General features: G+C 43.4%; 1 protein-coding gene across 2 annotated transcripts in view; it reads left to right on the top strand.

Moving 5' to 3' along the window:
* Adcy2 (adenylate cyclase 2) overlaps positions 1–12,823 on the top strand; it is a 378,086-nt gene that overhangs the window by 191,144 nt on the left and 174,119 nt on the right. For both annotated transcript variants that reach the window (XM_042261355.2, XM_006993012.4), the window contains exon 4: positions 11,984–12,133. In XM_042261355.2, coding sequence (XP_042117289.2) covers positions 11,984–12,133 — 150 coding nt within the window. The remainder of the gene's footprint in view (positions 1–11,983; positions 12,134–12,823) is intronic.

Below are 12,823 nucleotides of genomic sequence, written 5' to 3' on the forward strand. Positions count from 1 at the left end.
AGCATTTGCTGTTGAGGGCTGGACGCTTCTAAATTCCATGTTGATTTTCCTTATCTTTGGTAACACCTTTGTAAATTGACACTTGATGGGGTTATCTCTTTTGCACATGCCATTTTCTGGGGCTGAGATTTTTCTGGAATCATTAAGAGGACGGATTATTGCTTCATGTGTCAATGCAAAACAAATGCACACATGAGGTCATTTCTGCCACCAAATGCAGTGTTCCTTCTTGACAGTTTCTCAGGACAATCTACATAGCAAGTCTACATCCTCTCATTGCATATTTCGTTTAATTAAATTAATTGATATATTCACTTTGCTGGAACTCTGTTTGCTTAGTGATGTGGTTTCTAGGCTATGAGCCCAGTACTCAAGAAGATACTGTAAAATTTCAAGTTAAATACAGCAATGCTTGACACCTGCCAAATCTCCAGCTCCCTTGAAGGCTGTCTTGAAGGAACTCCTGGTTCCTGCATTAAATTGCAGTTTGTTCTACTGTTGACCTCATTTGAAAATCTGGGTTTTAGTTGTTGCTGAGAGCCACACACCCCCCATTTAAAATAACCCCAACAATGTCACCATTCAGAAATCAAGATTGGACAGGGAATTTAGGTTGCGTTTTGAATTGGAACCCGATTGTGAAGTTGTGTAGCACTCCACATGCATGGTGGCTACTGACATCCAGTAGTAAGTCACTGTGGTTACCTAAGAATGACATAAAATACTTTGATTTCATCATATCATGGTGAGTGCTGATTGAAACTATTCAGTTTCTAGAACATAATGTGTAAGTTGTTTTGACCTTCCTGGTAACTTAATAAAAATCACTAGGTTCTTGGGGCCTTGGAGCACTATCAGAAATTAATGACACACTGCAGGCATCATGGATCAAGAAAATCTGTATTAGTACTTTTATTTCTCCTAGTAAAACTTCGTAGTGTTTGAGGAAGTATGCTATGCTTGTCATGAACCTTCCTTCAGCTATGTTTATCCTACACATACTCACAGAGACAGATCATTGAAGAGACTCTCCAGTGGCAGATTGTGGTACAATCATCCAGGAAACACAGTGACTAAGATTAGAATCTTGTCTCTCATGAAAACACTGCTCTGTGGCAGTCATCCACTACCTCGGGATCTTACAAGCTTTCCGCTTCCTCTTCTGCATTGATCTGTGAGCCTTGTGGGGAGGTGTGATGTAGATATCCCCATTTAGGGCTGAGCACTTCAGGGTTCTGGCATACAGGAATTCACAGTGACTAGGAATGCATGCATAGGACCTGTACAAGATCAACCAGACAAAACATTCCAGTGTGGATCAGGGGGCTTTTAACGAATGTCTCATCCCGGGCCCTATTAGGTCATCTTTAGCAATAAGTGACATTTCTCAGAAAGCGGTGCCAGTCCCACATTCTAAAACATCTAAGTTTTATTCATTGAGTATGTTTTCTGGTGATGTGTAAATAAATTGTTTTCTTCTTCAACTTATTTTATGGCCCCGTAAGATAGCTCAGTGGCCAAATGTGTTTATTGTGCAAGCCTGAAGATCTGAGTTCAATTCTTGGGTCTTCAGTTAGAAGGAGAGAACCAACTCCCAAAGGTTGTCCTATGACCTCCACATGCACATGTGGGCCTACATACAACATAAATAAATAAACAAATAAATAAATTTAAGAAAAATAAAATACATTGTCATGTTGATATGGACTGATTATGTCAACTCAGACTTCATGCATTGAAATAGCCACTGAGAACGTGACTCCTCTTGGACACAAGGTGTTTGAATGATGTTTAGGGTAAAATCAGTTGATAGAGTTAGCTCTAATGCTGGATGTTTGAGGAGGAAGAGGTCAGAACACTGATACTTGCAGGACACTTGCAGATACAAGGCCATGCAAGATGTCATGGTATGAATGTCCCCTTCAAAAAGTAGAGTGGAACTTAATCTCCTTTTAAATAGTGGTCAGTGGGATGTCCATGAAGTGATGAGGCCATGGTGGATCCATCTTAGTGGGTTCCTCTGTGCCATTTTAAAACTGCAAATGAAGCTTCCTTTTGCCACATCACTACCTATCTTCTACTTTGTGCAGGCACAGCACTACCCAAGGAAGGGTGTGGCAGTCAGGTTTCCACACTGGACTCCAAAATCACCAAACTCATTGGCACCTTGACTTGGACTTTCTAGCCTGTATTGCTGGGACCTGGTGGCTTCATTCGGACTATAAATTATGTAGAGTCATGTATTCTGCCATTGTCAGTGTGAATATATAATGAAACACAAACAGAAGTGCAATAAGAGACAGCCATGTGCAGGCTAGAGAGACCCCTCAGCTCAGCCTGCTCAGGCCATGATGGTGGCTTTAGAGTCTTGATAGATAGGTAGATAAATAGATGGGTGGATGGATGGATGGGTGGGTGGGTGGTTGGGTGGATAGATGGATGGGTGGGTGGGTAGGTGGGTAGGTACGTAGGTACATAGGTAGGTAGATAAAAACTGTGTTGAAAGGTATGTTTGGGGTTGTGCCCTGCTTTGGGTCATTGTTGACTTGAGATGCAGCTGTAGCCACATCATGGTAGTAGCACAGGAGAAGTTGGATGGTACTCTAGGTAAAGCAGATGCACATTATCTGGTAGAAATTACCCAGATGGCAGAGGGAGGCATCAGTGGGTTTTACACACTCACAGAAATGGGTAGACAGAAGGGGAAGGCAAGTACTGGAGGTAACTCAGAAAGAACCTTCTGGGGAGATAGAATGCTTAGTACATAGCCTTTCGTCCCATGGAGGAAACCGCTTAGAAGGCATCCCCTTTCATAAGTACCATTGTTAACTGTTCTGTTTTTCTACCCACAAATGCTTTCAGTTATAGATCAAAACATCTGCTATTTGTTTGCTTTTAATTCCTGTGTGGCTGTGTGCTGCCTGTTTTGATCAGAGTGAGATCATTCCAATTCAAAGTCAACGTAAGGAACCAGAGCACTCCTTGTCTTTTCCCCTTCCTTGGGAGTCAGTGACAATGTAATCATATCACTTTCTGGGGAGTGTGATTACTAATACCATCGTTTTCACCATGAAGATTGACCAGGCTATACATTCATTGTTGTTCATGTGCTTGTGTGTAGGCACAACCCTCCATTGTTCTGTGACCTTCAATGCCCATATAGTTAGCTCCATCTACAAAGCGTACATCGTAAAGTCTTAAGGTTTTTCTTAGTCATGGTGGGACACACTGCATTATCTATTACATGGTAATGAATAAAGTGAATTATGGGTGGTATTTAAATGAAACTAACCTTGGTTGATTCAGATTAATTAGAGCCTAATTAATGAAAAAAATGTTTTTAGATTTTCTTGAAAAAAAATTGATTCTGCCAAAATTTTCAGAACAAGACAAATTATATATTGTTCCTTAGGAAAGCTTATCAAAGACTAGACAAATTGGGATTGTAAGAACAATACACTTACATGCTCATATACATTTGAAGACCATTGAGATGTATCGGTTAAAATGTATCCTGCTCAGACAATATGCCATTCCCATAGGAGAGAGAATTTAGTAAGATACAGAAACCAGCATCAGGAACCTTCTTAGTGTTCTGAAGACCACTGGACCACTGGGTCTCTCAAGCAGGAGCTGGGACATCATTGGGTACCACTAGGCTTTCAAAGTCTAATGACATGGGGGCTTCTTTTGGCTGTCAGTGGGGATGTGAAGTTCAGGCAACCATTACTAGATCATACCATATCTGATGTGATCATCCACATGTTGTGAACATGTGTGTGTGTGTGTGTGTGTGTGTGTGTGTGTGTGTGTGTGTGTGTGTGTGTGCACCATAAGGCATTGTGAGAAGACAGGGTCCCACCTCAACAAAGACCAACTCTCATAGAAGGGCTGTGTGCGCCATGTGCTCTCAGGTGCTCTGAGATGGGGGCCTGGAGCTGGGCTGGAGAATAGAGGAGTCAGGAGAGGAGAAGTGTCTGCTAGTACTGCTTTGCAAAATAGGTCATCTGCTAAAAGGAAACAACTAGCCCCACTTTTGGATACAAGATGTGGAAAATATGGGCTGTGCTCCTGGCAGTTCCTTCTCTTTTAGCTTACCACAAAAGCCTGCAACATGCGCATAAAGTGTGATTTGACTTTCAAAAGGCATTCTGTTACACCCTCCCCTTCCCATAGTGCAGCCTGTTGCTGAGATGGTCCTGTTAGCTTGAGGTCAGATCTAGATAGAATGCACTGGACATCACCAGAAATGCAGTCCCTCCCCTGCAGAAAGTAGGAGCCGGGGGTCATGAGGGAGCTCTGTATACTTTTCCTCCACTTTGTCCCCGCTCTGAATACGGGGGACATATCTTTCTGCATATTCTGATCTGTCGATCAGAGTGACCTGCTCTCAGTTGGTTCAGGTTGGCAGCCGCTGAGAAGTGAAATGCATTGGGTTTCTGTGTGGTTAAGTCAGTATTCCCGTTTCCGAGAGAAGCTGTGTTCTCAGTGACATTATTAGTAGGAAGAACTGACTATCAAGATCTTGTTGATCTTCTAGACTCCATTATTCCTTTAAATAGCCTTCCAGGTCACTTCAGAGAGGAGCAAATGGCTCTGAAGGCCACCCTCTCCCCTGCTGCCTACTCACTGCCCTGGAGCTGAGCACTAGCCCTGTGGTACTGTTCTAGAGCCTAAACAGATCTAGAAAATAGCCCAGTGGACTCAAAAAGACATAACAAAAAGTATGAAAGAGTGTAATGAAATAATCATCATAGTAGTCTACTGTGCAGTGGTAATTGCCTTAGGAATCAGATTGCATTTGACTCCTCATTTTCAGTCTCAGTCTTTTAACCCGAGGCCCTGACAGCAGCCCCTGTTGGGGCTGTTGATCTCTGTTTTCTTCCTCCTTCATTTGGAAGGATTTTAAATTAGAGTTAGATTCTAGCACCCGGTCAAGTACCTATGGAGATGGCTAATCAAAGCACAGTGCTTCTCACCTTGCCCAAAGGGCAGGTAAAACAGAATACTGAGCCCTTGAATACAGCTAATTTAATTCTTATAAATGCTAAGGAGGTGGGCTTGAGATCACCCCATGGCCACGATTGTGATCTGTGTGAAGGAGCATTCCAGGTGATCATTCTCTGCCTCAAGAACATTGTCCCTTTGGAGATGCACAGAGCTTCTGGGTACTCACTGGCCGCTCTTCATGGACTGTCTACCTTTTATTTTTCTAGGACTGATACATTTTGATGATCTGTTTCAAATATAATATTCTTTTCCTTCCTGCCACTGTGTTGTTTTCTTGCTGGTGAGAAATTACCATTTCGTGATGGCAGGTACTTTGCCTTACCTTCATCATATATGAGTGCCTCTTTCTGTGTACTGTGTCCCCTTTAATTCCATGCCCCAAATATATGGTAAAGAAACAGAATATTAGCCTCCTTTTAATGCATAGCACCCAAGGGTCCTAAGATATCTGAGCTGCCACCTAAACCATTTAGTAAATTTCTGTGGTGCCTGGAGTCAGTAAACTAACTGAACAGCACCCTTAAATGTTTTCTTCCCAGGTGACATTTTCTCAGATGGGTCACTCTTTGGGTCACATGGTCTGGCGAAAAGCGACTTGACATTCTTATATTCCTCTCTGAACAGGCCCAGCCATGTGGCTCCAAGCACATGTGGTCTCCAAAATGTAGCCACTTGAAATAACTTTAAGTGATGGAAACCTTTTATAGCATAGGATACAAATGCCTTGTAAAGAGGGGCTAGAGAGATGGCTTAGTGGTTAAGAGCACTGACTCTGCTCTTCCAGAGGCCCTGAGTTCAAATCCCAGCAGACACATGGTGGCTCACAACAATCTGTAATGGGATCTGGTGCCCTATCCTGTCTGTTGCCTTCTTCTGTCATGCAGGCATAGATACAAATAGAGCACTCATATGCATAAATAAATCTAAAAAAAAAAAGTGCCAACTTCTTATGAGGAAATGTGCACCTCTTCTGAATTCCTCAGAAATCCTCTATCCCCTAGCAAAGATATTTGTCCTGGAGGTAAAGGGTGGGGACATGAGTTGGCCCAAAGCATCAATCTTGGGGAAACACTACAGCCCAGGGACTGTGTTCACTTATCCGTTAATTTTGTCTCCTCCACTGTAAGAGGAGCAATAAAGCATGGGTTTACTTCTAGACTCTTGAAAGCTTGGAGAGTAGAAAGTGTTTGGAATGAAGGTGGTGGTCACCTGGAAGGAAGCAAAATCATTGCTTACTGATGAACACTGGTGATTCTGGTCTTCTCCAAGCCCATGGTATATTAATGTGCATCTCTAAGAATCAGTGAGGAGGTTTGACAGATCTCCCACATTTATATCAAACAAAGGCAGGAATTGAAAGAGCTGTGGACACAGCTTCAGGGGGTTCTCCTAGTGCAGTGCAATTTGCACAGATCTGAGACCTGAACCTCACACAATTTGAAGACTTGGTTTTAATCTGCAGGGGAAACCTGGCCTGGTGTTATTTTCTGAAACAATTTGTTTTCTTCCAAACCATTTCAGAGGAGGCTGAGTTCCCTGTCCTGTTTTCTGACGGGGGTGATGGTAGCTAAGTGAAACAAGACAAAAGAGACGCAGAGACAGCATGATGCTATCAAAAAAATAAAATCAAACATTGTGAAAAAAAAAAGACTTTTTGTTACGTGTTCTGTTTGGCAGCCTTCTGGAAAATAAAAAGCTTTGATGTTATTTTGAAAAGCAAAATCTTAACCTAATCATTTCTTCCACACCTCAGGTTTGATATAAAGTCATATGACTGTATCAGTTTGAAAGAAAACTGGTTCAGCATGCTAGTCATATTTGTAAATGCATGGTGTTGACCATAGAATACAGCCTACCAAGATGAAACTATGTATCAGAAAAGATATTTCATAAGTTTACCATCAGAAAAAAATCCCATCATATTTTATTTGACATCATGTCTTAGACATTTACTTCTTGAACATTTTTCTTTGTGTAAAATGCAAATAAAACACAGTAGGTGCACTCCTTCTAATTATTGGTGCTCAGGAAGTGTTGAAAGGCATTGAGAATGAATGATGGGGTCTGGAGAGAGGGATCAGAAGTTAAGAGCTGCTGCAGAGGACCCAAGTTCTGATGGCAGAACCTGCATTGAGCAACTTAAGGCAGACTGTATAGGGGATCCAGCACCTATGGCCTCCTGGGACACTGGTACCCATAGGCAGGCGCACACACACACACATACACACACACACACACACACACACACACACACACACACACACACACACAAAGATAAAATAAGTCTTAAAGAAAAAAAGAATTAATACCTTGAAGGAAGTTCTTCAAACACATGGCTAGACAGGCACATACTGCTGCCTCACAAGTCCCACTTACCATGGGCAGACAGGCTTCCATTGATGAATACTAGGGAAAGTTCTTAACTTTGTGTGTGTGTGTGTATGTGTGTACATGCATGTGTGCATGTGTGCATGCATGTATATGTGTGTGGTCATATGTGTGCACCTGTGTATGTGTGCTTATGTGTGTGCTTGTGTATGTGTAAAGGCATGTGTGCATGTGTGTGTATGTGTGTATGCGTATATGTGTATATATGTGTGTGTATTATGTATATGCATTGTATATGTGTATGTGTATTGTGTGTGCATTATGCATGTACATGTTTGTACATGTGTGTTGTGTGCAGTGCATTATGTGCATGTGTGTGCACATGTATGTACCTGTTTGGAGACTAGAGGTCAACAAGGTCAAGTGTCCCCCCCACAATTGCGCCTCACCTTATTTTTCATATCCTCCACTGAACCTGAATGTTGTTTATTAGACTGGACTGGCTGGCAGGTGGACTCCGGGAACCCTCTTGTCTCCTCTGCCCCGGTGCTGTGATTACAGAAGTGTGCCACTGTACCCCATTTTCACTGGGTTCTGGGGATCACACTCGGGTCTTCTTCCTTGCACTAAAAACACTTTACAACTGAACCATGTTGGGGAATATTTATTTTAAGGTGTGTTGCTTTTGTTTATGTTGCATTTGTTTAACTCTGTGAAGCTGTGTTACTGTGCCTGTCTAAAACACCTGATGGTCTAATAAAGAGCTGAATGGCCAATAGCTAGGCAGGAGAAAGGATAGGTGGGATTGGCAGGCAGAGAGAATATAGAGAAGGAGAAAATCTGGGAGAGGAGAGATCTAGGAGCAAGAGAAAGAAGAGGACTCCAGGGGCCAGCCACCCAGCCACACAACCAGCAACCAAGAAAGAATGAAAGGAATACAGAAATAGAGAAAGGTAAAAGCCCTTTTTTAAGGGGCAAAAGACAGATGGGATAATTTAAAGTTAAGAAAAGCTGGCAAGAAACAAGCCAAGCTAAGGCCGGGCATTTATAATTAAGAATAAGCCACTCTGTGTGATTTATTTGGGAGCTGGATGTTAAGCCCCCCATAAGAGCAAAAACAACCAACCACAGAACCATATCTCCTGCCCCATAATTTTTTACTTGACAAGAATCACTTGACTGGTCAGCCACATAGGCAATGTGGATGGGCCCAAAAGTTCTCAGGGCACACCCCAACTTCAGTCTGCAATTAGGGGTCTGATCAAAAGTTAGCATTTCTAAAATAGCCAGCCCCCAGGCTCAGGGTAGAAGATGGCTATGGTAGTGAAGAAAGGAACAGGCCTCTGACCCACAGGTCTGGGATGGCAGGGTCCTCCAGCAGAGCTGGTTCTGCAGGCCTTGGGTTTGAGCCTAGAGTGGAGCCTGACATCGATGTCACTTGTCAACAATTGTCCTGGGGACTGTGGGACAGGTGTACCACCCACCGGAAAAGACGACCTCCCTTCCGACAAACAGGAAGTAAGTGGACAGTGCCACCTGAGGAGAAGACAGAAAGGAGCCCTTGTCATGGCAGTGGCTGAGGCTCTGCCCTGGGATGCTGGGTTGACAGGCTGCACTCACGCCCCCTGCTGGGAAGACTGGGGCACAGCAGGTGGCTTTGCTCAGTTCTATCTCTTACCTGAGGCTCATCTTCAGGAGGGCGTTAACTCCCCAAATCTTGCTATTTGCTTTGAAGGCACTTTCTGAGGAAGACAGGAATCAGTTCTCACAGATAATAACTAAGTTGCTTTGCTATTATCTCAGCTGTACTTAATAAAGAAAGAGTTAGCATTTTCCAAGTGAGCAGCAGGGCTTGCTGTGGCTTTTCTTGTTTCCTGCATTTCTTGGAGTTCCATTCCTCAAAGATGTTGCAGTGATGATGAGGTCTGAGTAATCTTCAGCGAACCAGATGGTCATCTCACAGAGGCTAAATATATCAGAGGTTTATGAATGGTGTGCAACTGTACATGAATCCCAAGTCAGTCTTGTTCAGCTGCAAGTGGAGCCCCTCAAGTAGAACATTAAGAATGTCTTCTAGTTAAGCATAGTAGATCACACCTTTAGTCCCAGCACTTAGGAGGCAGAGGCAGGCAGATCTTTGTAAGTTTGAGGCCAGCCTGGTCTCTACAAAGTGAGTTCCAGGAGAGCCCTAGCTACATAGTAAGACCCTGTCTTGAAAAACAAACAACAACAACAAAGAATGTCCTCAAGACTTCTCCCGCTCTAGGATTGGAACTCATAGAGGCTGTGTATTACTATATACAACAATGGTGAGAATGAAAGCCCTCCAGGCTAGGAAATGTGTGGAAATAACATAGAAACTGTCATATTGCTCTCAGTGAACTCTGACCTGGTATACACACTCATGGATTATTAATGCATATGCCATTCACACAGCATATGTATTTTACATGGGAAAATCATATGAAACACTTGTGTATATGGGTCACATGTGTGGGTCGTATAGAGATACCAGCACACACACACACACACTGTACATGTATGTTACATTAATCACATGTATTCCTCATGCATACAGCACACAAGAAAAGCTTAGTATTTTAACTATCTGTCCTGATGGAGTCGAGATAAAACATGGATGTGTGAAAGAACGTCTCAGAGGTGAGCTGTGAGACTGAGATGGACAGGCTACCCCATCCAGTAACTATGGCCACCTGAGTTACATGGGGCAGCACCAAAGGCCCCTTCCAGTCTGTAGGGTTCTTTGTGGAGCCTATGGATACCAGCAGCAACTCAGAGATAAGTTTATCACCCCGTTCTTCCTATCTTAACTCAGTTCTCCTGCATGCCCCAGGACTTTCGGGTCCTTAGAATCACCACCTTTTCCTTTGGTCCCCACAGTCTATTGAGAGAGAAGAAAAGGCATTAGGCATTAGTTACTATCAATGTAACTTTAGAAACAGTTAAGTATGTCCCCTGCCCAGCCCCAGATGAAGGTCTTCCACAGCCTTGTTGAGAGGGCCCATTAGATATACCACAGCTGGGGACGTAACACACACTGGTGGTCAGTCACCCTCTTTAGACTGGGGGACGGCCAAGCAAGCTGCATGGCATCTCTGTTTCACTCCCGGGAACTCCAGTGAGACAATCAGATTACAAACCTGTTGGTCAGAGAGAATGAAGTGACATCACCCATGATTCTGTGGAGCTTGAATTTGAGAGAACTTGGAAGGTGTGGGAATCAAGCTACGCTCCCCCCAACCCGCCCACTCTATCAGGTGACACATAAAGTTACCATTGCTGGGGGAACATGAGGCCTTTGGGAATGATGACTTTTGGATGCCGCTGAAGCCAAAAGAGACTTGTCATGTTAGACTTAAACAGTTGTATGGTGTGTCTGGCCATATCCTACGTAGACCTTCAAATTCAACCCTGACCACTAAGGAGCTTGCAGTGTGTGCATTAGGTGTCAGGTGACAAGAGGACACACTGAAGGGGCCATTGTCACCCCCCTGCTGATGGGAATATGACGGGGATGTGTCTGGAGAGCAAATTTAATGCATAAATCAAACACTTAAAATATGCGTGACTTTTGACTTCTTATAGTATTAGTAACTGAGTCTAAAGCAGTGATGAGAGAGGAAGTCACGATTTTGTACATGAGGTTGACATCTGTAACATGATGCAAACACATGGAATATTAACAGTAGTAGCGAACGATATAGACTTATATAGCCATAGCTAAATGAGTCATAGAGCTGAATACTAACTAAGAATTTGGAAACCTGCCCACACATAATTTCTGTGATCTCAGATACCTTTTATTCTTTGTCACATAAACAGAGCATGCAGCTACAATAAACATGGAGTCTAGCCTTAATGAACAAGATGGACATCATGACAAAATACATTTAGAACAAGATTTTAAAATAGGAATGTGCAGTAGATGAACATGGCCCTAGGGGTATCAGGCTTTTTCCTGGGATGGGAAGTCAGAATTGTTTTCAGATTTCTTTTATATTTTTGTGTTTTCCATCTTAAGTTATGAACATACTTTTATTCATCAAAAGAATCACGGTTGTTTTTGTTTAAAGGCGCATTCCTTCGTCTATAAACAGAAACCCACCTATCAAGGTTTAGTGAATGCATTTCAGCGTGGACACAGTGTGTGTCACTCGGCATATCACAGCGGGGCCGTAATTGAAATTTCTGCCATAGGACAGTAGACTGCAGATGGCTGGGGAAGCTCTCCTCTGCACATCTCTCATCTTGGAACAAATGTGATAGATAGCAAGCATGTAAGCGTCTCCTGATCGCAAACAAGAAAGTGGGGTTAAACACCTATGACTCCAAGCCCTGGGCTGGGTGCAGTTCAGTCCATATTGCATCAGGAAAAAAAGTCCAGTCCCAAGTCAAGAGGGCGCTCTAAAGGGTAGCATGCCAGGAGGGGTAGGATCCCAGGTGGAGATGGATGCCTTATTTTAGGTAAACCACACTACAAACATCAGTTGAGAAACAGGAGTAGAAACTATTTCCTGAGTTGTTTTTATTATTATTATTATTATTCCTGACCTGCAGTCTGCTTCTGTTGGGTCCACAAGGAAGAGACCCTCACCGTAGCGAATGACCTCTTTTGTCTCTTTAGATACTGGCCAATGTGATCATTTTCATCTGTGGGAACTTGGCAGGAGCCTACCACAAGCACCTCATGGAACTGGCCCTGCAGCAGACCTACCGCGACACGTGCAATTGCATCAAGTCCCGGATCAAGCTGGAGTTTGAAAAGCGGCAGCAGGTAAGACGTGTTTTTAATCCTGTGTCTGTACTATGTTGGGCATTTCCAGGATACTGGCTGTTAGTTAACATTAGTGGCAAGCGTCTTTCCTGGTGTAAACAGGACTGTGATATCACAGCAGTGTGTGGAGTAGCTTTCTTCCACCCAGTTGAACATGGACATCATCCAGAATCGTTTTAGCATCAGGAAGGAGTTTAATGAGGAGCTGGTGGCTGCCGTTGTCTGCAGCTGTCCTATGGTGATGGGTAGAGTGATGTATAGAAGTGTGCATAGGGAGTTACATTGACTGTATTGAAACAGGGCAAAGCAAAACTGATGGGAACATTGGGAGGTGTGTGGAGGCAAAGCACGCAGTGTCCTCCAGAGTGGCAAAACCACATGAAACAGACACACCGGAGGAAGAAATCACCTGAGGTCTTGTGATGGACATCCTTTATTTTAGGTGGTGGCATGATATTATGTCCATGACTTTTCTCATTGTTGTGAGGACATTTTTGGCATAGGCGACATATGGAAAGATGGGTTTCTTTAGCCCTTAAGGTTTGGAGGCTCTGTCTGTCATGTCAGGGGAGGCATGGGAGCAGGAGTGTGAGGCCGCTGCTTACACTGTGTACACAGTCAGGAAGCAGAGAGAGATGAATGCTGGCGCTCCACTTTCTCTATTTTGGTTGTGAGCCTAGCCTTTAACGG

Source organism: Peromyscus maniculatus, chromosome 15, assembly GCF_049852395.1.
Source record: "Peromyscus maniculatus bairdii isolate BWxNUB_F1_BW_parent chromosome 15, HU_Pman_BW_mat_3.1, whole genome shotgun sequence".
NCBI classification, from domain to species: domain Eukaryota; kingdom Metazoa; phylum Chordata; class Mammalia; order Rodentia; family Cricetidae; genus Peromyscus; species Peromyscus maniculatus.